At 42.4% G+C, this 27,548-nt stretch overlaps 1 protein-coding gene across 3 annotated transcripts in view; it reads left to right on the top strand.

The window, feature by feature from the left end:
• The window catches only part of MED12L (mediator complex subunit 12L), a 317,920-nt gene that overhangs the window by 54,651 nt on the left and 235,721 nt on the right, over positions 1 to 27,548 (top strand). For all 3 annotated transcript variants that reach the window (XM_073898549.1, XM_073898547.1, XM_073898551.1), the window contains 6 exons: positions 10,253 to 10,422; positions 13,012 to 13,122; positions 14,161 to 14,430; positions 18,491 to 18,640; positions 19,421 to 19,520; positions 19,796 to 19,932. In XM_073898549.1, coding sequence (XP_073754650.1) covers positions 10,253 to 10,422; positions 13,012 to 13,122; positions 14,161 to 14,430; positions 18,491 to 18,640; positions 19,421 to 19,520; positions 19,796 to 19,932 — 938 coding nt within the window. The remainder of the gene's footprint in view (positions 1 to 10,252; positions 10,423 to 13,011; positions 13,123 to 14,160; positions 14,431 to 18,490; positions 18,641 to 19,420; positions 19,521 to 19,795; positions 19,933 to 27,548) is intronic.

Genomic DNA, 27,548 nt, shown 5'->3' with positions numbered 1-27,548 from the left:
CCTTTCTGCTCCCACCCAGGTCCTCGGGGAGCCACCCCTTTACGTGTGAAGTTGTAGTTGTGCACAGAGGTATGTTCTCTACTTAGGGAAGCGCAGCTGTGGTTTCCTCACAGAGTCTGTTGTGTTGCTCTAGCTTTCCTCCCCTGGGGCAATAAAACTCCAGGCTTGGTCTCAGATGTGTAAGGCTGTGGGGACCTGTCTTAAGGGGTTAATTAAATGCACCAGTTTAATACTTGTAAAAATAATGTGCCTGTTACTCCATGTTAAGAATATCTCACCATGGCCAGGGCTGCTACTCATTCAGGTAATGCAGGAATCTGAAAAGCTTCGTGAAACTTACTATATGATAATCACAGCATTAATTTCAGACAACTCTGTCATGCCCCTGAGAAGGAGTTGAGCCTGTTGTGGCAGATGTTTTGTATGTGCCCATCTGTTAGGAGGAAACCCCTGAAGCTGTCCTTGTGCCGAGAAGTTAGTGGGGTGATTGATGTGTTGAATAAGAAAGTCTTGTTCTAGGGGCTAAAATTGGATTCTGTGGTTGCCAAGAGCCTTGGCTTCAGATGCTGGTATGGGGCTGATAGGGAAAAAGGACCACTGGAGAAATCCCTAAATGCACCAGTTAGCATTGTATACATCAGCATGGAAACAAACTGGAGACCTGACAGCCAGAGGGCCAAACCAGGGAAGGTGCCAAATGCTCTTCTCCTCAGGTATGAGATACTCCCTAGCACCTAGGATGAAGAAAGGCGCGGTTAGGAGTTGACTTGCTTCCTAGGGATGCAATTCTTGCTCCTACCAGCCCTCCCCTGTCAGCCCCTCTTCCTCCTTTCCCTGCCCGAGACCTTGCCACCCATTTCCTTTGTTGGCCAGTCTGGTCTCTTTTTATCCTGAAATCACTAAGCATTAACTGTCACACAACTGTGTAGTTATTTATATATTGCCTTGTAATGGTCCTTATCTTTTTTTGGAATATTGCCCATTCTTCCTTGAACTTCAGAGAGGAAGGAACTTCTGTCCATTTTCCTTTAGCTCACTCCCACCCTGACTGACACCCATACAGACTTTTCCACAGCAGCCAATCCTCCTTACCTGTCTTCTTTGCCTTGGCCATTGAGAGCCTACTTTCCCTAAGGTGACTTCCTTCCTATGTGTGGGCTCCTGCCTGCCGGGGCCTGGAAATCATGTGTGTGTGCTTTCTCCTGGGCATGGACCACAGTTCTAAGCATGTTATATAGCTCACTTAATTCTCAAAATAACCCTATAGTTTAAGTACACTTATCAGCCCTGTGTTATAGACAAGTAACCGAGGCACCTGGAGGTTGAGTGACTTGCTCAAGATCCCAAAACTGACAAGTGATTGGGGCCGGGCAGGAGCCATGTCATCTGACTTCACAGCCTATGCTCTTCACCACCACCAAGTGAGTTAACATATGCTGGGAGCTTAGATGGGGTGGGCTGGGTATCCAGTGAGGGCACAACCAGTACTCCGACTGTGCAGAATAAACCTGCCTATCCCTGGACTGTGTCTGCTGGGTACTTCTGTTGTCATCATCACATTCTTTAAGGCATTGAAATCATAGAAGAGAACGGTCCCCATACCTGTGTCTTTACCCTGACCCTTTTTCTGAGTGTCAGACCTGTGTATCCACCTGCCCCTGGACATGTTTTCCCATGACACCTCTCTGACACCTAAAATTCAAGTGTTGAACTCAGAAGCCCCAGTAAGATCAGTGGATTGTGTCAATGCCAGTATCCTGGTTGTGATACTGTACTGTAGTTTTGCAAGATGTTAGCATTTGAGGAAGGTAGGTAAAGGATACATCAGATCTTTGTGTAATATCTGTTAAAACTGTACAAAGTTGAATTAAAAAGTTACTAAAAACAGACCGAACTCAGCGCCTTCCCCTGCTCAGTCTCCCAATTCCACATCTCCGTCGATGGCACCAGGACCGGCTCACCACCCTGCTGAGAAATCCGGACGCTGCCTTGCCCCTCTCTCTCCTTCTTTCCAGGGTTGGGTTGGTTACCATTTTACCTGTCTCTTTGTTCCCTCCTTGCTCATCTCCCCACTGGACTTTATAGTCCTCTTTCGTCTCCCTTACAGTTATCTAAGAGGGTCTTAATTTACGTATCTGATCTTATTATTCCTTTGCTTAAAATCCTTCAGTAGCTTTTAATCATTTGTGATGAAAGACCAACTCCATAGCTTGTCACTGCCAGGGTCGGAGTCGTCTGGGCTGCCGGTACTAATGCAGACTTCAGGGGTTGCAATCCCTGCAGTCGGACCCTATAGCTGTGTGTTTAACCAGCGCCCTCTGGTGGTCATCTCGTGCACTAGCACTTGAGGACCTCAGGCCTGGGCCACCTACCTAGCCTCCCTGGCCCTTTCTCCCTCTGCCGTTCTGGCGCCCTCATTACCTGGCATGTTGCACACTGCTGTTTGTGTGTGTGGAACTCCTTTGAACCGTCCCTCAAGACTTGGCTACAGTGTCCACTTGCTTCCTCACCTGTGTCCCGTGGTGTGTCAGAGTGCTTAACCTCACTGCTGTCAATCTCTGTGTCCCTGTGTCTCCCTGACTCGAGGATGAATTGCCCCAAGTAGGGGCTGCTTTCTCTTCACCGTTTGTAGCCTCAGACCGCAGGGGAGCTTCTGGCCCAGGGTAGGCATTTAATGTTTGCAGCTAAATGGTTTTATTCTATCTTGACTAGTCACCTTGTTCTTATAGTTAAGAGTACTTAATATCATCGCTCAGTAAATAAAACCAGAGAGAAATAGCCTGTTAAAAATAACATAGTAAAATTATTCATCCAGACAAAAACAGGTATTGGGTATTTGCCACAAAACATCAGTATTCTACTGGTAATTCTGTGTTAGAGGAGAACTTTTTTAAAGCATGAAAAAAATGTCATACTTTATCACCACAGCATTTCTACTGTCTCTCCCCCCCTGCCATTCCCCCCACCTCCCCCCTCTCCCCCCCCCGCCCGTTTTTCCTGCTCTCCAGCCAGAGGGCCTGATTTCACCAACTGACCATTCAGCAGAACACAACATTCCAGCCATTGGGCTGACTCCGTCGGTCTCGCACTGAGACAGCGGGTTTCATTTGGGCTTTTCTTTATCCAGGCTGCCAATCAGCATGCTGATTCCCCCCCCCCCCATTCCCCAAGTGAATAGTGGCTGAATAGGGAATTTCAGGTTTTCTGTGAATCATTTTATAGGATACAACTGACTAACTTTTTAAAGCCCTTTATTATGGAAATTTCAAACATATACAGAAGAATTAAGTCCCTATTACTGTTCCCACCCAGATTTAACCATTAACACATGGACACTCTTATTTCTGCCTCTTTTCCTCCTCCCTGCTCCCACCCCCCTCAAAATCGTATCACCTCTCAGTGGATTACTTTTTATCAGTGTGGGATAGTCTTTTACTTCATGAAATGCAGGTGATTTCTTACTGATAGTAAAGTATTTGAAGAAAACATTTAAAAATTATGTAAAAAATATAAAAAATAAAAAATTATATAACAACTGTATTGAGATATTAATATACTTTACAACTCAAAGTGTATGTTAGTGGTTAGTGTGTTCACAGAGTTGTGAAACCATGGCCCCTATTTTATTTTTAAATTTTTATTAAATTTTTATTTGGGGGTGTTTGGCTTGCTCAGTCAGTGGAGCATGAGACTCTTGAACTCGGGGTTGTAAGTTCGAGCCCCATGTTGGGTGTAGAGATTACTTAAAAATAAAGTCTTGAAAAAATTTTTTTTTGCATATAGTTGACATAACAATGTTACGTTAGTTATGAGTGATGTTGAGCATCTTTTCATGTGTATGTTGATCGTCTGTATGTCTTCTTGAGAAATGTCTATATTCTCTGCCCATTTTTAAATCAGATTTTTTTTTTTGCTGTTGAGTTGTGTAAGTTTTTTATTTCTTTTGGATACTACCCCTTTATCAGATATGTCATTTGCTAATATCTTCTCCCATTCCCTAGGTTGTCTTTTTGATTTGTTGATGGTTTCCTTTGCTGTCCAGAAGCTTTTAATTTTGATGAAGTCCCAGTAGTTTATTTTTGCTTTTGTTTCCCTTGCCTCAGGGAACCTATCTAAAAAAATGTTGCTATAGCTGATGTCAAAGAGATTACTGCCTGTGTTCTCTTCTAAGAGTTTTATGGTTTTAGGTCTCATGTTTAGGTCTTTAATCCATTTTGAGTTTATTTTGTGTGTGGTGTTAGAAGTGTTCCAGTTTCATACTTTTGCATGTAGCTGTCCAGTTTTACCAGATCATTTATTGAAGAGATTGTCTTTTCCCTATTGTGTATTCCTTTTTTTTTTTTTTTTAAGATTTTATTTATTTATTTGACAGAGCACAAGCAGGGGGAGTGGCAGGCAGAGAGGGAGGGAGAAGCAGGCTCCCCACTGAGCAGGGAGCCCCACACAGGGCTCGATCCCAGGACCCTGGGATCATGACCTGGGCTGAAAGCAGCTGCTTAACCATCTGAGCCACCCAGGTGCCCCTCCTATTGTGTACTCTTGCCATGGCCACATTTTAGAACATTTTTATTACCCTTACATCCTGTACCCATTACTAGTTGCTCCCCCATTTACCCTAACTTCCCCTCTGCTTTAGGTAATATAAATCTAGATTTGCCTCTTCTCAACATTTCATATAAATATGTGGTCCTTTGAAGCTGCCTTCTTGCAGTTAGCATAATGTTTTCAGGGTTCATCCATGCTATAGTATGTGTCAGTCGTTCCATTCATTTCTTCTCATGACCAAATGGTATTCTGTTGTGTACGTATAACGTATTTCATTTATCCATTCACCAGTTGATGAGCATTTGGATTGCTTTCACTTTTTGGCTATTGTGAATCATGCTGCTATGAACATTGGTTTATAAATCTTTGTGTGGATGTGTGCTTTCCTTTGTTTTGGGAATATAACTAGTTGTGGATTTGATGGGTTTTATGGTAACTCTATGTTTAACTTTTTTTTTTTTTTTTTAAGGATTTTATTTATTTGAGAGTGAGAGCAGGGGGAGGGACAAAGGTAGAGGGAGAAGCAGGCCTCCCGCAGAGCAGGGAGCCCGATGCGGGGCTCTCGATCCCAGGACCCTGGGATCATGACCTGAGCTGAAGGCAGACACTTAACCAACTGAGCCACCCAAGCGCCCCTACATTTAACTTTTTGAAGAAATGCTAAACTGTTTTCCACAGTGGCTATATCATTTTACATTCCCACCAGCAATACATGAAGATTCTAGTTCATACACATCCTCAACGCTACTAGTTACTATTTGTCTTTTTGTTTATAACTGCCCTGGTGGTATCTATTTTCCTGGTAGCTAATGATGTTGAGCATCTTTTCATCTGCTTATTGGCCATTTGTTTATCTTCTTGGAGAAATGTCTGTTCAGATCATTTGCCCATTTTTTATTATCAAGTTGTAATAGTTCCTTATATAGTCTAGATCCAAGTCTCTTATCAGATACATGATTTGCAAATACTTTCTCCCAATTTGTAGGTTGTCTTTTCACTTTATTGATGGCATCCTTTGATCAAGAAAGCATTTTAACAACAACAAAAAAGTGAGAAAAATGGTGGAAAATCTTCCAATCATTCTTACTGCATATTTAGAGGTGGAATGTGCTTGTGTCTTGCATGCACTGAAGTGTTTTCTCCCCCACCTTTCAGTCTGCACCAAAGTCAGGCTGATGAAATCCTCTACGTCTTATAGTTCCGAGAAGCAGGTTGCTCTCCCTGTGCAGAGGCAAGAATTTTTATTATAGTGGTGTAGCCAGGAAGAATTTTCTAGGATATAGGTTTCTCCTTCAAGGAGACTGTCCTCTTTGACTAAAGTTCTTTATCAAGTGGATCACCTTAAAAATGTGCACCTAACTCTCTGGGACTGGTGGAAGTTTTTAAACAATCTCTATTGGATTTATTTTACAGAGTGAGTTCCCGCTTGATTTGATATCAGAGGAAAGACTTTGGCTGGGAAAATGAGCCTCACAAAATTAAAGGACACACATATGTATTTATTGAAAGTTTATTAAAGAGAGTTGAAAGTTCACGGTTTGCACGGGGCCTTTGTAGTGCATTGACTAGCAGGTGCTTCTAGTTGCATTGTCTGTAATAAAGACAGAGCATGCTAGAGAGGGGATTTGGCATTTCCTAGATGGTGTTTGAAAGCTAGGTATGCAGTGATGAGTTTAAACTAGAAAGCAAAGATGTTTGTAGGAAGATTTGAGAGGCAGAATAATTGGGGAGTGACTTGATTTAGTGGTTATTTTGGGAGCATCTTATAGTGTATTGATTCAAGTCAGTACTTAGATGTTGACTATGTAAGGCTTAGTTTTATGGAGATGAAAGAGGAAATTGTGATATATCCGAGAACAGAGGGAGAGCCCCTTTAGGTGGTGGGTTGGTGTCCAGAAACCAAAGAAGGCTACATATTCGATTTGACATTTGAATTGGGTCCAGAAAAATTCTCACAAGTGAACACAGGTGAGTAGAGAAGGTACGGTAGATAAAGAGCATTATAGGTCTGAGAGTCAGAGAGAAAGCAACTGAAGTTACTTAATGGTAGGTAGTATTTGAAATGATTTTAGGTCCTAAGTAAGGAGTTTGGTCTTAATTCATGAAGGATTGCATATCCATTGAAGGTTTTGGAATCGTGAAACTGACATGGATTGATTTCATAAATACTTATCCAGAGCATTATGTTAGGCATTGGCAGCTTGCTGCAGCAGAGGCAGGGTCTAACATCAGTGACAACAGGTGCTGTCCTCTGACAGTCAAGACCGAACCTTTAGCTTCCTTTCAAAAAACTCTTCATCCCGATCATGTGGTGATGATAGCTACCACATGTTGATCAATTTCTGCATTGCATGCATCATGCTAAGTAACTCATCCTTACAGTAACTCATGTGTGTGTGAGAGAGAGAGAGAGAGAGAGAGTGATTCCTATTGCAGAGGAGGAAATTGAGACTTAGCAGAAGTTAGACACCATTTTTCATATCACACAGCTGAGTAGCAGAATGAGAATTTGCACCAGGGCCATCCTATTCTGAAGTTCATTCTACCAAAATCACTAAATGCAGCCCTGTGGTGTTCTTTACTCATGTGCCCCAGCCAGGATGTCTTCTCCGTGAGCCCCGCTGCACTTGGCATGTTCTGTGTTTGCCCCCAGGGTGGATGTTACTCCTCTGCTGGGCTCCTCCCAGTTTTCTTTTTAATACTGCAGGTATTCTAGGCCCAGGAGGATCATCTTTAATGTAACTTGGCACATCTCTGTTCTCACCTTTATGTGTTTATCGATTTATGTGTTTTCGTGTACTAGAGTGGGGCATCTCACACCGGATGGTGTACTTCAGGTCTAGCTGTGGGGCCTTGCATAAGCCTGCTGTGCCTGGATCTAGAAAATGCTAGATTGAGCTGCATGACGTCTGAAACCCCTTCTGTCTTGGGGGGTTAGGCAACAGTGGCCAGAGGATTCAGGGAGCTAGGGGGAGTTTTGTCAAAGGGACCAGTCATTCTTTTCAGTCCTGGCCCCTGACACCACTCTCAGTGATGTTTATGTGCATAAACTATCTGATCATCTGCCTTCAATGGCCCTGAAGTTCTCGGTATCAGTGAACTACAAATGATGTGGCTGTATCCTCAGAGCTGCTTGAATGGAGAGCTGCGCCCCCTGCCCAGTGGCCTCCTTGATCACGGTTTGCATCTTTTCCACCTTTGAATATTCCCTTCATCCCCACCATCTTCCCTCTGATTCCTATTTTCTTTTCATCACCCGAAACTGGGCCCCTTACTCCAGACCAGTTAAATCAGGATCTGGAGGGAGGGACTGAAGTGACTGGCATTTGGTAGAAACTCCCCTGGGTCCTGCCACTGCTGCCCCCAGGGCTCAGCTTCATTCTCAGCCATAACTAAGCAGGAGGGGGTGGGCCAGTGAATCCAAATAATTTTAAGGGGTAGTGTACTGGTGGCCATTTGCAATTTTCTGTTAATTTTTTTTTTTAAAGAATTTATTTATTTATTTATTTGACAGAGACCTAGCGAGAGAGGGAACACAAGCAGAGGGAGTGGGAGAGGGAGAAGCAGGCTTCCTGCAGAGCAAGGAGCCCGATGTGGGGCTCTATCCCAGGACCCTGGGATCATGACCTGAGCCAAAGGCAGACGCTTAATGACTGAGCCACCCAGGCGCCCCTCTCTTTTTAATTTTTAATGAAAATTTTGTGTGCATCCTAATTTTTTAAACGAATCCTCTCTAGACTGTCTTATGTCCCAGACCTCTGAATCTCCCTGATTGATATAATTTAATGCCAGTTAAATAGAGTTAAAACACACTACTTAAGAGGGCTACATTTGCATTCCATTTGAATCCCCAAAGGCATTTGGATTGTGGAATGTCCTATTCAGCATATTTTTTTAAAGAAATGCATATGTTTATATAAACATTCCAGCACATATAAAGGAAAAAAAAACCTGAAAAGACAAATATTAAAATATTTAATTATGAGTGAGGATATTACAGATGTTTTTCTTTTTATATTTGCGTTGTACATTTTCTGTAGTGAACATATATTTCTTCCATATTTTAAGAAACAATCTTAAAAAGAAAATATACCCTGGACAAAGTAGGGGTGTGTGAATGTGTGTGTTATTTTTAGCTCTTGAGGCTAAAATATTCTGTGGGGGTATTGAGGATGGTACCATACTGAGAGTGAGTTGATAGCAAGGCTTGGCACACAAAAGCTAGGATTTGGATCCTTGTTATTTTTGTTTTTGCTTATTATAGCTAAGCTAAACTTGTCCCATCTGATGGTTGGCATTTTGTTTTGTTAAACAAGTGTCATGAGACTATTAGTCCATAACCGGGGGCACCAGAAGATGATGACACTGATAATTTACTGTTGTTTTTAATGGCGATAGATTAATTTTAATGATAATATCTGTTATTGGTGGTGCTTTCTGAAGAACAATATTAGGAACAGAATGTTGACCTAGTATCTGTTCATCTTTTTGCACTTGCTTATTACTAGAGTTTAACATGTGCGTTTGAATTTTGATTTTAAAAAAGACACAGTGAGAATAAGTGGTTTAGACCAAGACTTAACAGTAGTTCTCTCTGGGTACTGTTGTCAAGTACTTTTAAGAGTACTTAAAGAATAAGAACAAAACCCTGAATCCCCAACAGATGTTAGGTTTCTGCTCTTACTTTTGTCAAAGTAGGTTCCTTTAAAAATAAGGTGGGAGAGCCAGTTGCCAGGATAATGGGGAAAATAGCATTGTGTGGTAATGTTTCAGTAGGGTGGTTTCTTCTGAAATGCTGTTTCGCTAATCCTTGGGGAAATTTGGCTGTGAACATGCAATTATTACATTTTTATCCACAGAATGGGCTAAAGTTGGCATCACATACCTCATGGTTGCCAGAGGCAACACACTGATTTAATTTGTGCCCCTCTGGCAGACATTTTTGAATATTTTTAGTGATTTTTTTTTTTTTTTTTTTTGTAATGGTACTTTTCTATTTCCTTTCCAGTCTCCTACCTTTTGTTGCTCACTACTCTTTCTGATTTGGGTTCTGAGGTATCATGTGTTGGTTGAGGAGAGTAAAATAATTGAAGGTCCAGATGGTTGTCCAAGAGGCAGCCGTGCTGGTGTTTTTAGCAGGTGTGAGGAAGGGGAGTGCAGGTCAGAATGCTGTCATGGGCCAGCCCGTGGTGAATGCCACTCCTCTTACAGACGGGCAAAAATGGAACAAATCTTAATGAGGCATGTTTGAAATCCAACTTGGAGAGCTGCATTTGGAGGATTTTGAATTGCTTTGGAGTAGAACTGAAATTTTTTGAGGTGCTCACCTCCTCTGTTTCCTGCTTGTGGCTTTGAAATTTTTTTATGCTGTTGTTAGCATAATGTGGAACATCACGAAATGCACATAACTCAAGTGCAGGCATCTTCTCCTCCTCCGTTAAGAGTCACAGAGACACACGGGGACAGCTGCCTTTTCCACCCAAGAGCTGGCCAACCTTCCTGTGGGCTGTGGAGGGCCGTCCACGTTGCCTTACTGGGGTGGGTGTGCTTTTTTGTACAATGCTTGCACATGCCAAAACCACTTTTCTGTAATAGATGTTTGTTTTATATGTACATCCTTAAGCTAATCAGAAAGCGGGGAGAAAACGTTAATTCTTATATTCATCATGTCTGGAAATTTAGATTTGTTTGTTTGTTTTTAATGCAGAGTGGACACAGATATCTACCAGATACCTTCGAGAGCAGCTGGCCAAGATTTCCGACTTCTACCACGTGGCTTCCAGCGCGGGGGATGCTCCTGTCCCGGTGCCACCGGATGTGGAACAGGCCATGAAACAGTGGGAGTACAACGAGAAGCTGGCCTTTCACATGTTCCAGGTAACCTTCTCAAGAGCCTCAAGGCCCTACAGCATGCTTTTAAGAAGAGAGAGAAGTCCTTACAGTTTAAGTGCTATCTTTATATGAACCAAATACATTCAGAGAAAGTCTGACATTTCTCACCTTGAGTTGTATTCATGGTAACCACCTTTCCCCCGAGATGACAGCCCCTGCTTCTATATATTGATCTCCAGCTTTCAGTGATCTTAGCTCTTTTTTTTTTTTTTTAATTTTATTTATTTGACAGAGAGTTAGCGAGAGCGGGAACACAATCAGGGGGAGTGGGAGAGGGAGAAGCAGGCTTCCTGCTGAGCAGGGAGCCCGATGCGGGGCTCGATCCCAGGACCCTGGGATCATGACCCGAGCCGAAGGCAGACGCCCAACGGCCAAGCCACCCAGGTGCCCCAGATCTTAGCTCTTTTAATGCTGTTAATTTTTTGGTAATTTCTCTATTAAATATCCCTTCCAAACCTCTTATTTTGAAAAATTTGGATACGATTATTCAAAAAAATATTTGTGTTGGTGCTTCCTATCTCCTCGATCTCCATTAGGGCTTAGTTTCTCCATAGAAGGGTCGTCTTAATTTGGCTCAGGGACGGTTTAAAATACAGTTGGGAGGATGAGTAAGGGCACGGAGCAAGGACTGAATGCTCTTCGGACAAGCTGATGTAAATCATATTGACCAGAAGAGGGCGCTTGTGCTATTATTTGCCTCTTCCTAGCAAGGAGGGAGAAGTGTGTTCGGCTGAAGTTGTATGACTAGCAGAGACTTTCACTCACTACCTGCTATCTTGTTCAGAGAGGAAGGGGGTAAAAAGGATGTGTGGTTTCAAAATTGTCCCCTTAGAACTTTATAATTTCCAGGTTGTAAGTGACTTTTTCTAAGAGTTCAAAGTAGGAAAAAGCCCGGTTCTTTGGGAAGTAGCATTGTTAGTTTTAAGTCAGTTAAAAACCATCTTATAAATCCTAGTTCCATTTAGCAGAGGACTACCTTGGTACCTTCTCTGAGCCTTTATGACTTTTATTGAGCTGCGGATTTAGTCTGCATCTTTGAAAAAAGTGTCTCTCAGTGTGCTTAATATTTTTGGAAGGATTACTTTATGTATTGGGAACACTGAAATCCGTATCTCCTTTATAGGAGGCAGTTGGGTCCTAAACAGATGAATTTAATTGGGACATTAATGTTTAAATTTAAAAGTTTATTTTTTAATTGGACATATTCTGAAACGTGAAGAAATTGTGCAGAAATAAGGGTATGGGTAAATACACAAAGACATCCTGAGGATGGGTATCATGTAGCCATTGAAAGTCATGTTTAGAAAGATTTATTTTTTTTTAACCTTGCATTTGCCATCTCTTCTGCCTTAAATACAAAATTCTATTTTTTTCATTTCTTTATTAAAGTTCACATCACAGGTCTTAAAATTTTAAATTGAACTTTTTCTGTGACTAACCTTTTAACTCTTTGATTTTAAGCTTTTTAAAAATTAGAAATGAGCAACAAGTAGATGCCTTGATATCATGTCAGTGTGGTGACACTGTAATCTTTTAAATACTGAAGCTATAATTTATCAGTATATTTTCACACAAATTGTTGATAATCCTGATGTTGGAGCACTGGTGATAAATAGATATGAAAATATTGCTAGGAATAAAGTAGGATTTCATATTAACTACTAAGCCTGTTGCCACAGTGATCATAAAAATATGTGTCTTTCCCAGAAAACATATCTTTTTGTTTCTGTTTTTAAGATTCTTTCAGGATGTGAATCATAATACAAAACTAGAACATGACATTAAATACATACATGCATAGACTGTCATAGAAGAATTGTGTATTTATATGAATGCATGTGTGTTTATATGAAGATAATAGATGAAAATGTTAATGGCTCTTATGTCAAGAGGGGCTATACCACCCCTGTGGGGCATTTTGGAAATTTGAGGTGTGTTGCTGCTTTTAGTATAGTTATGTTGGAATATGTATACATTATTTTCTAATAATTTTTTTCATTTCTTTATGTTAACGGTTAGGACACTATATTGACTTTTAAGGTTATATTTTATACGTAGGTTATAGTATCTGAAATTCATTTTAGGATAGAGACCAGGGGTTATTAGGAGAGCATTAGATCTGATGGGATTTTCAGCTGCTTGCTGAGACGCTGGTATGATGGGGGCTTTTGTTCTTCATAATTAACACCATTGGACAAGTTTTCTCCTGTGAGTATAAGTTCATACACCCCTGAAATCTAGCCAAGCGCTTGACATGCCCTGGGAGTCTGAAAGCTTCTGAATTTCCTTTCTCGTAGGAATTAATTTTTTTCAGTTTAGAATGAAGCAGATTACCAAAAAAAGCAAAAACAGCAAAAATACCCACCCTAAACCAACCAGACAGAATCACACTGGGTCTTTGTTTTGTTCAGAATTTGGACTGTGATCCAGGAGACTGTATTTTTACTACAACAACAAAAATAATAATAGTAAAATTATACTTAAGCATAAGAGTAAGAGTAATAGTGCTCTTTTTTGAATGTTAATTGGTTTTGCTTTAACGTTATCAGTGTAACTTTTCTTTGTTCATTGAAGGAAGGAATGCTAGAGAAACATGAATATTTGACATGGATCTTGGATGTTTTAGAAAAGATCAGACCAATGGATGATGATCTTCTTAAACTCTTATTACCACTAATGCTGCAGGTATAGTATGTATGACCCTGAGCCCACTGATTTTTACGGGCAAGAAGTGAGTCTGATAAGGATGACTAAGTATGTGGATGGGGAAGAGGAAAAAAATTCTTTTTGGAATGGAAGGGAAAGATGTTTTGATGCTACAACGCATGAAGTGATCAAAAGCCAATTATTTATGTTGTCCATGTTCGTAGTTTTTAACCACCTGTCTTTCTAAAGTATTCTCGCCTCCCCCCCGCCGATTTCTCCCATCACTGAGCTAAGCAGATAGCTTTTTAAAGACTGTTTCCTGATTCACACAGATTTCTGTGAAAACAAATCATCTCTTTTTTTAAGGATTAGAGGGTCTTCTGTATTTTTTGATGTTCTTTGAGTCCCTGGGGCCGGGAACTTCCTATTTTAATGATTGCTCTAAGATCTGTTAAAATTTAGGTCATTTGGAGAAAATTTATTTAGAAAAAGGGAGTTTTCTTGAAACACTAGTACGTGAACTTGATAATTGAAGCGCTCTGCAAGAGTATGTAGTGAAAAGTGGTTCTTTCCCTCTCCCCGGTGCCCCCCGGGGACTGTGCCGTGCTAGTGTCTGTGTGCCCTCCCTGTGACAGTCTGTGCCCATGCTGTCCGCTGGAGTAGCCACTGGCCAGATGTGGCTTTGGAGCCCTTGGAGTGTGACAAGTGCAATATGAGACATGCTCTTAGTGTAAAATGCACACCAGATTTCAGCTTTAGTCCAGAAAAGAGTGTATAATATCTCATTAAATCTTTTTGTGTTGATTACCTGTTGAAATGATAGCATTTTGGATATAATGGGCTAGGGAAAATACACTACTCTTTTTAATCTTGCCTATTATTTTTTTTTAATGGCTATTAGAAAACTTCAAGTATGTGGCTTGCGTTGTTTCTGTGGACGGCACTGGTCTCTACAGTACTTTTGAAGGGTTTTTTTTTTTTTTTTTTTTCCCTTAATGAAAAAAGCCTGTGTTAAAATAGTTGTTTCACTGACTAGCATCAGACGTGACTGAAGCCCGGTGTCCTTGTGCTTCTCAGTATTCGGACGAGTTTGTTCGGTCGGCTTACCTGTCTCGTCGTCTTGCCTACTTTTGTGCCCGGCGTCTTGCCTTGCTGCTGAGCGATAGTCCCAGCCTCCTTGCTGTGCACTCGCCCCACATGATGATAGGACCAAACAGCTCAAGCGTCGGGGCCCCCAGCCCTGGAGGCCCTGGCCCCGTCATGAGCCCCGTGCAGCTGGCCTTCTCAGACTTCCTGTCCTGTGCACAGCATGGCCCCCTGGTGTATGGACTTAGTTGTATGCTGCAGGTAAGTCCCAGGTCCGTGCTATTTTCTGTTACCATTCAGTGTAGGAAACAACGGAGTTGAGAACTGCACCTTCAACTTCCACGTCACGCTCCGGTTTCTTCCTCACCCAAGTAGCTGACAGAGTGAAATCTCGTGTCTTTATTTCTCTGTGGAAGACCTGTTGCTTCTGTGTAGAAGAAAGTTACCGTAGTCGTCCTTTAGTACGCCATGCAGCAGTTCAGTGATAAAACCCTCCGGGAACCCAGAGGATAAGTCCGCTGTCTGGCTCCTCTTCTAGAAAGACCGTTCCTCCATGCACTGTTCCGTGGCTTCCACAGCCCTCATCTTAAGTTGGTTGCCATCCCTCTCTGTTTCTTTAAAATCCAGGTAGCTTATCAGGCTCTGTTCCTCTGCCAAGCATCACTGCTTGTGCGGTCCTTGAATGTCCAGTAGCATGTAGGCCACTGGGCTGATACTGTCAGGAATGAGATCCAGCCCTGTCCTCGAGGAGCTCCCAGGCTAGCGTTCAGGTCATATTTCTTGGGCTCTTACTGTGTCCTTCTCTTTACCACAGGGCTTCAGGGCAGGGCTGGCCATAAAGACATATTCTCCACTCTGGTGGCGTTTACTGTCTTGTGGGGAAGACAGGCTTGTAAATGGACAGTGTCCATATACCGTTGGCAAAGGCTGATGGAAGATGTACAGGGGACTAAGGGGGTTGAGCAGTGGAACTTCAGTTCAACCTAGAATTCAGAGAGGCTTTCTGAAGGAAGTGGCCCTGACTAGCGCTTATTATAATAGGAGGTTTTTTTTTTTTTTTTTTTTAAGTAAAAGGTGCTAAAAACGGTTGGTTGAGGGAACAGCATGTGAAAAGGGCCAGAAGGTCTATTAGTCATTGTGTGTGCCGGCTGGTATTTATGGAACGTAAAGCATAAAGCCTGTTGAAGGGTCAGGGCATAGAAGATTCCCTGTGTGTCTTATGATTGGGAAGCCATTGCAGGGTTTTAGGCAGGGAAATGACATGGTTGTGTGGTTTAGTTAGATTGTTTCAGCCACAGTAGAGGGAAGAATTGTGGGAGTGGTGAGGTGGGGGAGGGGGTGGGAAGAGAGAGAGAGAGAGAGAGACGAGGCCAAGAAGTCAGTTTGGGAGAGTCTAGGTAAGTTTGTGTTTGGACTGTGTTGGATTATTTTATCCCTTATCATCACTAAATGGATATGTTAAGAGGTTGTTACATGTCTCATTCTGAAGTTGAGGAGACAGCCAGCCAGATGTATGGATTTGAGTCACTCAGGGCTGCTAGGTTCACCCAAACCTCCAGAGGGGGTGAGATTACGCAAAGAATTAGCAGTGAGAGGTGACCTGTGGACCCTGGGGGCCTGAGTGGCTGAGAGGTGGCAGAAGGGAAGTCCATGGAGACAACCATGAAAATGTGGCCAGACTGGAGAGAACAGAAAGTGGAGAGTGCTGTTACAGAGGCAGGGGCAGTGAGAATAAAAATAGGATTATTAGGATTTTTTTTTTTAAGATTTTATTTATTAGAGAGAGTGAGAGCATGAGCATGGGGGAGGGGCAGAGAGAGAGGGAGAAGCAGACTCCCCACTGAGCAGAGGGCTCAACGTGGGGCTCAATCCCAGGATTCTGGAATCGTGCTCTGAGCCCAAGGCAGACGCTTGACTGACTGAGCCACCCGGGCGCCCCAGGATTGTTATGATTCTTTTATAATCCCAGTAATAGCATTTATTGTGTTCTAAGCACTGTTGTAAATTGTAACCTGTATTAAGTCATTTAGTTCTCAGAACCATCCTGTGGGATTGGAACCAGTATAATTGCTGCAGCAATTGGTGATGAAATGGTGTAGGTCACACAGCCAGCAAGTGGCAAAGCCGGAATTCACACCCAGAAGTCTGGATCCAGAGTCTGCACTGCTGTGCTAAGCTGCTTCTCTAGGTATTGCAGAAAGTTTCCAAAAGGAGTTAGTAGTGGGCAGTGCCCCGTGGTTTGGGGAAGTCTGGTAAGAAGATGGCTGGATTGTCTTTGGGAAGAGTGTGGTCATTGATGATCAGTTGAGTGGTGGATGAGAAGCCACGTGGAGGTGGGTTGAGGAGCGATGAAGAATGGGGAGAAATAATGCTACCTGTTCTTTTGAGAAACATGTCTGTGAAGGGAAGAGAGAGATTGCTGTTAGGTGAGTGGAGATTTTTAAAAGGTTTTGTTTGTTTTCTGAGGCGAGGGTAAACTAGTAGTTAGAAGAGGAGAAGCGGGTTGTTTGAGAGATCAGCACCTTGGATATTGGAGGCTTTGGAATTCAGAACACTGGGACGAGTGCCATCATGGACAGGAGACAAGACACTCCCCGCCCTGCTCACACATAGGAGGAGGGAGCTGGGGATGTGGGCCATTGGAGGCAGATGCATTGGTGGGGCTCAGGGACTTGACGTTCTTCATGTCTGCCATCTGCTCTCCACAAGACGTCCCCTAGACCTCAGAATCTAGTTTTCTCAATACTTAATTTTGCATTTTAGAAAAAAGGAAATACTGCATTCCCTCTCTAATAAGCTCACGGTCTGTTGTCAAGTAGCACCACAGCATGATGGTTAAGACCTATTTTTTAAAGAATCATTGCAGACCTGACTTTAGCCTCCCCTCTGCCACTGACTAACTTGAACCTTGAGCCTCTGTTTCCTGGGCGTGAGGGGGTTGGTGACAGTTCCTACTTCAGTACCACACAGAGTTCAGGTTGTGATGACTGAAAGCTTCCAGGGCAGTGCACAGTACAGAGGAAGGGCTTAATTACGCTGGAGCCATAATATTTCATCTCCATTTAGGTGGTGGCAGGGTTAGCATAGTGGTTCCAAGCATGTGTGCTGAAATCAATTTGGCTGGTTACTAAATTTCCTCCATGGCTCATGTTCCTCTCTGGTACAGTTGGAGAATAGCACTACCTCCCTCATGGGGTTGCTGTGACCTGTGAGTGAGGTGGTCCTAGAAAGTGCTTCATGCAAGTTGGTTGAGTAAAAAATGTCTTCAGGGGTCTAAGATAGGGGTAGACAAACCACAACCTGGAGGCCAAGTCCAGCCCAGGAGCTAAGAATATATTTTATATTTTCAGTGAGGTAGTAAAACAAAAAAAGAATATGTGACAGAAATTAGAGGTGACGCGCAAAGCTTAAAGCATTTACTGTCTGGCTTTTTATAGAAAATTTGCCACCCGCTGGTCCAGGGTTACTGCCAACCTAGCTTCTATGAAGCTACTTCCTGCATTATCTCAGAGATTATTTCTTAGATTTAAAAAAAACAAAAAATTTCTTTTTACATTTTATAACTTTAGAAATGACATATTCTAATTCCATCTCATTTTTCTAATTGAATGAAGAAACTGTTTTAAGTGACAATTTTTCCGTGATGATTACTGTGTTTTTATTAACTTTCCTAGGTTTTCTGTGTTGGAATGCTAGTTTATGAATTATGATACTCCTTGATTTCTCAGTAGCTGTACTCCTCCCTTTATTTATAATTCTTTTTTGGGGAGCGCCTGGGTGGCTCAGTCGTTAAGCATCTGCCTTCGGCTCAGGCCATGATCCCAGGGTCCTGGGATTGAGCCCCAAATTGGGGGAGCCTGCTTCTCCCCTCTCCCTCTGCCCCTCCCCCTCCTTGTGCTCACTTGCACGCGCGCTCTCTCTCTCTGTCAAATAAAATCTTTAAATAGTATTTTTTTTTTTTAAAGATTTTATTTATTAGAGAGAGAGAGAGCGTGCACACAAGCAGGGGGAGAGGGAGAGGGAGAAGCTCTGAATCCCTGCGGCGCATAGAGCCTGACACAGGGCTCAATCCTAGGATGCTGAGATCATGACCTGAGCTGGAGTCAGACACTTAACCGACTGAGCCGCCCAGGCGCCCCTCAAATTAATAATTCTTAGTTTTGTCTTAGAACTTGAAAAGTTGAGAATGGGGTCAGCAGTCCATATTTTAAACTCACTGGTAGGAAACTATAATATCGTATGACAAGGCATCATTTTTACTTTTAAGCTGTTGCATTTTCTCATTCCTTTAAATATCTGGATTTTCCTGCTTCATTTCCAGACTGTCACTCTCTGTTGCCCAAGTGCCTTGGTGTGGAATTATTCCACAAATGACAATAAGAGCACGAACCCCGGCTCGCCCCTGGATCTGCTGCAGGTGGCCCCCTCCAGCCTCCCCATGCCGGGTGGGAACACGGCTTTCAATCAGCAGGTAGACTTCCTGTTATGGTGGTTTGATGGGTGTGTTCATTCTTGAGAGGCATCACAGCAGAGTGGGCCAAGTGGGTTTCAGCATCTCAGGTGGTTGGGTGCCGTTCTCAGCCCTGCTCCCCATCTCTCTGGGGGACCTGGGGGAAGGATTTAGCCTCTCTCAACCACAGAAGTTCATCACGTTGCTCCCTTTCTTCTTTCCCTCTTGCTGGGCAGTTCTTGCAGAGCGTTCCGCCACCCAGAGGGTAGTTATGGTGGTGGTTCTAATACATGACCACAGTGCTTCTAGTTCGTCGTCTGTGATATTTAGTAACTGTGTTTTTATGAGTTAGTTTTATTAGTGCTGGGGTTTTTTTTGGTTCGGAGACTTAAGAAACTTAAACCACAGGATCGTGACTAATGTTGAGAATAAGATGGCTGTTTTTTTGGCAAGCATTTCTCTTAAATTAATAAAACATGCCACGTTTTCATACATGGAAGAATGGCTCAAAAATGATACTTTAGAGCTTTCACCTTTCCATGTGATACCTAAAAAAAATTCTCGCTTGTAAAGCAAGCATTTTTTTTTTTTTTTTTTTTGGCAAGCATTTGTTATTGAAAACTGGCATTGAACCACCACTTGTAAATTTTAAAGGGCACTTCTTGGGCAACAGGCTAAATTTGCTATGATGTAGTCGATGGACTGTAGGACGCTGCTGTGCTCATGTGGGAAACCTGACCTGATTTAGACAGCTACTGTGGCTCTCCAAGCACAAGTTAAGTGGAAGCGCTTATCTTTCAGGTTCGGGCCAGGATTTATGAGGCGGAACAGCAGATCAAACAAAGAGGCCGTGCAGTGGAGGTTCGGTGGTCCTTTGACAAGTGCCAAGAATCAACAGCAGGTACAGAACACGAGAGAAGAAGGGGTGCTTTTGAATGTTGGACTTCATGCCGCATTTCTGATTCTTAACAATTCGTCCACATAGTGAGTAAGGATGCTTTTTGGCGGAGCCACCTTCTGACTTCTGAGGGCATTCTTCATTTCGTGCCCTGTAGCTCCCGGCTGTTGAGAATGTCAACTTTCTTAAAATCCCTTTTGCCCTGCCTAATGATGATTTTGTACTACGCTGTTGTGGCTTTGTTTGACCTCTTGACACTTGCTTAATTTCCTATCCAGGGGTGACCATCAGTCGGGTGTTGCACACGTTGGAAGTGTTGGATCGACATTGTTTTGATCGGACTGACTCCAGCAATTCGATGGAGACGCTTTATCATAAGATTTTCTGGGCAAACCAAAACAAAGATAACCAAGAGGTAGTTCATATTTTTCTTCTTTTCATTTAAATTTTCTCAGCATATTTTTTTTTCTTTCAGTAAATTCTGGCAAAGCCTTTTCTGTGAAGTGTAAGAGATTATGAAGATGTCACCCTGAAATGATTTTGTTGTTGGACTAAAATGCCTCCAGATTATTAAAATGAAATGTCCTTTGGGCTGATCAACCTAGGTGTATTTATTGGGAAGATATTTCTTGGACTTTTTATCATCACCCCCCCCCCGAAGGATATTCTAGCAGAATATCCTTCATCTAGTGATTGGACTTTATATAATGGTTTGGCTTTAACTTAGGGGGAGTCTATTTTAATATTTTAATATTAGAGCAGTGAATGAATATTGTGGTCACGGTCTTTGGAAAATCTGTATGCAACGTATTAGGATTCTCCAGAGAAACAGAACCAGTATGGGAAAGGGGAAATATATACAAATACTTGTGTGTGTGTGTATGTAGATATATGTATACACACACATATATGTGAGTGAGAAAGAAGTATTTATTTTAGGGAATTGGCTCACATGATTATGAGGGCAGGCAAATCTGAAATGTGCAGGGCAGGCCAGCAACCTGTCGGCCCTGGGAACAGTTTATGTCAAAGTCTTGAGTCTGAAGTCCCTCTGGAAGCAGAACTCCTCCTTCCTTGGAGACCTCTCTTTTCTCTTAAGGCCTTAAAACAAATTGGGTGAGGCCCACCCACATTATGGAGGATAATCTGCTTTACTCAAAGTTTACTGATTTAAATGTTATCCACATTTAAAAAAATATCTTCACGGCAACATCTAAACTGGAATTTGCCCAAAAATACTGGGTACCATGGCCCAACCAAATTCACACATAAAATTAACCATCACAGACTATTATTATCTTATACTTTCTTGGATTAGATTGTTTCATTACTGAACTGCCCTATCAACAAAGGTTTTTCATTTTTTTTTTCTCAACCTTATTTTGGGATAATGAACAAGTTTGTCTTCTTTTTGCAATGGGAAGCACCCATGGTATAACCAGGTTGTGTTAGGCACCAAGAATGAAAAAGTTTTAAGACATGGTACCTGCCTTCAAGGAACACCTTAGTTGACTGATTACTCTTATCTTTGATTTTCGTACTAGCCTTTGGGAGTGCATATGGGGAGAGGAGAGATTAAACAACAGAAACAATAACCCAGAACCTTTCCTTGTCCCACCCTGATGTGAACCTGATGTGACCCTGTTCTAGGTTATTCCTCTCTCTGGAATAATTTGTGTTGTCACCCTGCTTCTCAAAGATAAGGTTGCAGGTTCACTGCTGCCAGGTAGAATGTCAGAATGCTGAGTGAGGTACAGACTGAGCATGTTTTCTCGTTCATTGTGAAGTCTCAGCAATGCTTTGGTACTTCCGTAGAGTACACTGATTATAAGTCTGTACAATTCTTCGCTAACTGACACAAGTTAAGGTGTTACTGTGTTCCTTTATGGTGTCCATTTGTAATAAAGACTTTCTTAGATAAAAGGTTGCAAGACTACTAAGGTTTTTAAGATATTGAAGTGAGATACCTGGAAGGAAAGTTGAGATACCTAAAATTCAGGATGTCCTTTTGGACTCCTAAGCTTCTTGCACCAAGTGTTGAGTAAAGATTGTGTTCTCTTGTGAGCGTTTTAGCAAGTGCACCAAAATCACTTGAGTTTTGTGGTTAGCCTCACTGTAGACCTTTCTAGTGAGTGAACTGCCCAGCTTCACAATTACATGTCCCATTCACCCACAGAGACTTACGTTATTCACTAGCACTCTTAAGAGAAAACGATGAGTGTTGTATCAAGGGCAGAAATTAAGTTTTATATGTATGTATATATAATTACCTAAATTATATATACATATGTATATTTAAGTAGGCTCCATGCCCAGCATGGAGCCCAACTCAAGGCTTGAACTAACGTCCCTGAAATCAAGACCTGAACTGAGATTGAGTCAGATGCTTAATCACTGAGCCACCCAGGTGCCCCAAGTTTTGTATTTTTGTAATTTTTTTTTTTTTTTTTAAGATTTTATTTATTTGACAGAGACTCAGCGAGAGAGAATCAGGAAGCCCGATGCGGGGCTCGATCCCAGGACCCTGGGACCATGATCTGAGCCTAAGGCAGATGCTTAATCACTGAGCCACCCAGGGGCCCCCCAAGTTTTGTATTTGTGAATAAAATCACACTATAAGCTCTCTAAAGCACACTTGTCTCCAATGAGGGACTTCACCCAGGATATGGGGAGGTGGATGCCACTAGAGGGCGACATGTGCTCAGGACCTAGAGTCCCGGATGTTCTCGTGGCATACTTCATTGGAAGGAACGTCAGTGTTGCCCGTTTAGGAGTAATTAATTATGTTGAATGTTGACTATGGAAGGAGTAGATGTGAGTGGTTGATTTGTGGTTACAGTGCTCTTTTATGAGTAAGACAAAAATTATATTTTAAACCTGTAATTCAGACGGGTCACCTTTTCTTAATAATCTGTCAGAAAGAATAACTAGGCAGATCCAGTTAATTTAACATTAGGATAATTTTTAAACATTAAAATATTTAACATTAAATTAATTTTTATTGAACATTATATTTTAAGTTTTACAATATGGCTTTGGCGTGTGTGTGTGTGTGTGTATCACGGTGTGTATGTATAAGCAGACAAATGACAGCGTTTCATCTTTGTGTTTATTCTTCATCAGGGTCTACTATTTTCTTGACTACCAAGTGACTTTATATCTATCTATCTATCTGTCTATCTGGAATTCATGGATGAGCTGTGGAGTTGTATTAACTATGATCAGCTGTGTGACCTTGAACAACTTACTTGCAGGCTCTGTGCCTTAATGCCTTCATTTGTTAGGCCAAATGCTCTATGCCAACTTATGCATCCCTAAGGGACAGGAGGACTTTGAGAATTCATAAAGCACTCTATAAATATATTTAAAAATGTGAATGATAAATACCAATAATTATTAGTAGTGTTATATTGGAAGAACCAATATGATGTAACTATAATTTTCTGATTAGGAGTTGTATAAAGTGTGATTTGGATTCAGATACAGGTCTCACTTCTTTAAAATGTGCTTCCTCTTTTTTGGTTTCATAATTTGTGTTAGGACTTAGACAACATGAAAGATAATAGAACAAGTGACCAGCCTCTGCAACTGCAGTGAGCTTGAGGTTTGCTTTTGTTGAAGTTGTGTTTAGGTAGGCCTGGGCGCTGGATTGCTCAGCCTGCTTCCTTACATCTATTTGGGCAAGTTGAACTTCACCCTTCTTGATTCCTTTTTCTCTGGAACTGCTGAAAGGAAGTTGAGTTCTTTTCACTTTCTTGTAGGGAGGTGGGAGAGCAGCCCTACAGATGGGACTTGGCAGGTTTGGGTGTGTCATTAAGTCTCCATGTTTGGTCAAAGCCATCATGCATGGGATGAAGGCGTTTGAGGCCTTTGTCCTGCCCTGTGGTTGGACTGCGGTCATGAGAGTGAGCGTGGGCCCCACGATGGGGTGTGTCAGGCCTGTGGCGTGCTTCTACTCATTCTCCGTGGACTGCATTATTCCTTTGCCCTCTCCTTCCCTGCTGCCCCCCATATCCTCAGCAGGTGCTTCTGTGTTAGGGTTTGGGTACTGTTGTAAGAGAGGTGAAAATATAAATCTTAAAACCCTTAATGTTTACTTTAGATTTGTGCTGCTTGATTTTCCATTCAGTATATTGGGAGATAAAAAAACTTGTAACGCTTAGGACAGGGCTCGGAGACTTGTGTTGTATTGCGGTCAGACAAGTGGTGCAAGTTAACGGTAGCTGGTGGGTCCAGGGCCCCTGAGAGGCAACCCAGGAGAGGGCTTGCCCTTTCTGAGTAGAGTGGCCTGTCTCAGATTCTACTTGGGAAGGCAAACCCACTGTTGTCTGATCATTCGACATTTCAAGAGAACTTGGATGTCAAGATTTACATGTGAACTTTTCCAATCTTAAAACACTGCAAGCCAGGCCGTGTCTGTTGGCCATGTTTGCCCAGATGCCTGTCACTTTGCCACTCATGGTGCCTGTTTTATACACTGGCTTACCGATTTGCCTGTTCAGTGTTTCAGAACCATTTCTGCTCTGGGTGATGGGAGGCAGAGAAGCCTGATGTCCACACAAGGGACTGTTGTTGGGAATGGAGGGCACCTCTTGATTCCAAGTCCTGACTGAGTCTGTCACTTGGGACCTACAGGCGGGGGCCACATTGCTGACCTCAGATCTGGGGGGGGAGGTGCCCCTCAGCCTTACAGAGCAGCCAGACCGCTTCCTTCCTCTTGGCTTCTTTCCTTGTTTGTGTTGGTTGGGTGTGAAGGGAGAAGTAGCTGCCTCTTTGGGTCCCCCGGGGACATGGCTAGAAGGGAGAGTCCAAAGATGTCAGGAAGAGCCGCCTTTTCGCTTCTCTCTCTGGTGCCTGAGGAAGCTGACTTTGTCCTGAGTAATGAAAAGGCCAGAACAGCTGCAGCGGCACATACGTTTCCTCTTTCCCTGCTGCTAAACAAACCTGAAAATCTATATATTTATTGTTGCTTTCCTGATTATTCATGAAGCATTCTCTGAATAGGTGTGATGAGTTCATACTGATTTTTTTGAATGGCATAGGGCCAGAGTCCAGACAAGCCCTCTGACTCCCCTCTGGCCCAGGCCTCCAGGGCCAGACCAGGTCGGCAGCCATGTGGTTGAGGAACTCTCAGCACCATGCAAAGGAAAATCTCCGTTTCCGTCATTGCTGGTCATTGCTGGGCTTTGTTGCGTGTTTTCCTCCCTGCCAACCTAAAGCCCCGCAGGTCGGGGTCTGTGTTCCTTTGGCTCACCAGCGTATCACCAGTCTCTAACACCATGCCTGGTGCCCCACATGTCCTCAGGAAATACTTACTGTATTGGTTTTTGGGGGGCTTACAGAAAAGCTGCTGGGACAGTGAACTGGAAAGGAAAGCCCTCTATGGGATTGGGTTTGGAAGCATAGGGGGAATGCAGAAAGAAAATCTATAGAATATGTTGGCTTTAACAACGGTACAAGGAAGCATGCACAGGTGGGGGTAGGAGGGCGGCTGACAGAGTTCTCAGCTGTAAAATCAGCAGGTTAGTAGCGCATCTCTTGGGCAGTATTATGTACGATTCACTTACTCTTCATGAGTCTCAATTTCCCCACTTATAAAACGGGATTTCTACCTCCTGATGATGGGAAAATGACCTGAAACAATATCGAGAAAACATTCAAATATTTATAGTGCCTAGCGTGTAAAGGGGTAAAGGGGTACTCTGTAAACACTACCTACTATTATAACTGATGTATTTAGGGAGGCAGTTAAACTCTAGAGACATAGAAGGAATATGGTCCTGCGGTCCCTTGGGACTACTGTGGGGACACACACACACACACACACACACACACACACACACACACACACACAACTAGCCATCACACAATCCATTAATCCAAAACGCACAGCCAAGATCTGTCAGGCTGTTTGCATTCTTCGATTTTCACAAAGACTTTACCCTCAGCAGGAAAGCAGTTGGACGGGACTGGCCCACCCCCAGTGAGGTGGTTGCCGTACTACCGTGCGGTGAAGGAGATCGGCTCGTTTCAGTGCTTGGGGGTATTTATGGGTGGTGGTGGTTTTCAATGTTTAAGAAAGAGTCCTTTTAAAAATTAAGCGTCAAGATAACAAAGTCAAATGAGGCAGGAGTCAAGCAAACAAGGAAAACACACCTGGATGGCTTCCCGGTAAGATGCACGTGCTGAATTTTAGAATTGTTGATGCTGATCACAGCCCTGTCTGAGTACGCTGTGCTGGAGAAGTCACATGGTTTCCTACTGGACGCCCAAAGGGGGAGGTGCTAGTCCCTTAGAGCTACCATTTTCTTCTTTCTTCAAGTAAACTTACTGTGAAAGGGTGATTATATTAACATGGTTGGGGGTGGGGAGGGGATGGCATGTCCAGACGTTTAGACATTACCGTAATGATAAGGGTCAGTCATGAATCCACTTAGATTGTGGTGGGCCTCTTAGATTGTTTTTGAACATGTGATACAAGTCTTTTTTCTTCAGCCTTTCTGTGAGCACATCTGAAGCACTGGGCCCTGTTATGTGTTATGTCATCTCATTTAAATTTTCCCTGGCCAGTGAGAAACATGTTTAAATTTTTTTTTTTTTTCTTTATCTCCTTTGCAGCTGAAACCAAGGCCTAGAGCAGATGAGTAAATGGTCCAAGCTTATACCCAACTCACTGGTGGGAAAATGGGGATTGGAGTCCTAAATGGTTCTAGAACCCAACTCTTTTTTAAAAAAATTAAAAAGATTTTTTTTGTTTTTGAATTTTTAAGTAGGCTCCACTGGGTGTGGAGGCCAGTGTGGGGCCTTGAACTCATAACCCTGAGATCAAGACTTGAGCTGAGATCAAGAGCTGGATGCTCAACTGACTGAGCTACCCAGGCACCCCTAGGACCCAGTTCTTGACTAGTACATTCTATTCCTTGTCCTATTTCTTTAATCAGGTAACTGATTTATTATTTATTTATTTATTTTTTTTATTTTAGGTAACTGTAGTGGAACAAACAAGTGTCAGATGTAATTTTGGAAAAAGGAGGGAAAAACCTTTATAGTTGCCACAGTTTCCATATTAATATTGGCATATTTATTTGCAGGAATAATCCCTGATTTTTAAAGGTGTCACAATTTCAACATAGTAAACAATATTTAAGTTAGAAAATCCAGATCTTCAAGTTGGGCAAGCTGACCCTTGTAGAGTATCACACAATTGAGGCCGGTTTAGACCTGGATTTGAGTCCTGGCTTTGCTGTCAAGTAGCAGGTTGGATTCCAGCTAGTTACTTGTTCCCTCAGTGTCATTGTCACTGGACAGTGTCTCACTACTAGAATCCACTTCATTTGTGTTATGTTCATGGTTGGATAACATTGTCAACCTAGTACCATGTTTTAGAAATTTAGGTTTCCCTCTTCTCATCTGTATGTTCCCTCCATTTTTCCTAAAAGACAAGTAAAGCTTACTGTACCATACAGTGATGACTCTTGGATATTAAGTTGGGTGTTTTCCTTATTTTCAGTAGGAGAGACCTGACACTTTTCAAGGACTTTTGGAGGGAGTTTCTTTACAATTTATCTTATGTAGGACTTCTTTTTATTTTGAGAGAGAGATGGAGCGTGCATGTGCAACCCTGGAGGTGGAGACAAGCAGAGGGAGAGGGAGAGGGGGAGAGAGAATCTTAAGCCGGCTCCACGCCCAGCATGGTGCCGGACTCTAGGCTCGATCTCATGACCCTGAGATCATGACCTGAGCTGAAATCAAGAGTCAAACACTTAACCAACTAAGGCGCCCAGGCACCTCCTCATGTATGATTTCTGTTATCATGCAATTATATTGTTCTCAAAACTACTTTTTGCATTTGTATTATTATTTAAATGTTGATGATTTAACTGGAGAATGGCAAATTCATCTTTTGGCATAGTGCAAATTAATGAAAATTAGTTGATTTATATACTCAGAGGAATTGTTTTAATTTTGTTTTCTTATTTGTCACCTTCTCAGAACCCAGAGTTGTGCTATTTTTAACTGCTGCTTAAAAAA

The sequence above is a fragment of the Callorhinus ursinus genome, unplaced genomic scaffold (genome assembly GCF_003265705.2).
Source record: "Callorhinus ursinus isolate GAN/ISIS: 27379988/994484 unplaced genomic scaffold, GSC_fseal_2.0 scaffold1, whole genome shotgun sequence".
Lineage (NCBI taxonomy): Eukaryota > Metazoa > Chordata > Mammalia > Carnivora > Otariidae > Callorhinus > Callorhinus ursinus.
Note: the sequence above shows the minus strand (reverse complement) of the source record. Positions and strands in the feature narration are given on the sequence as shown.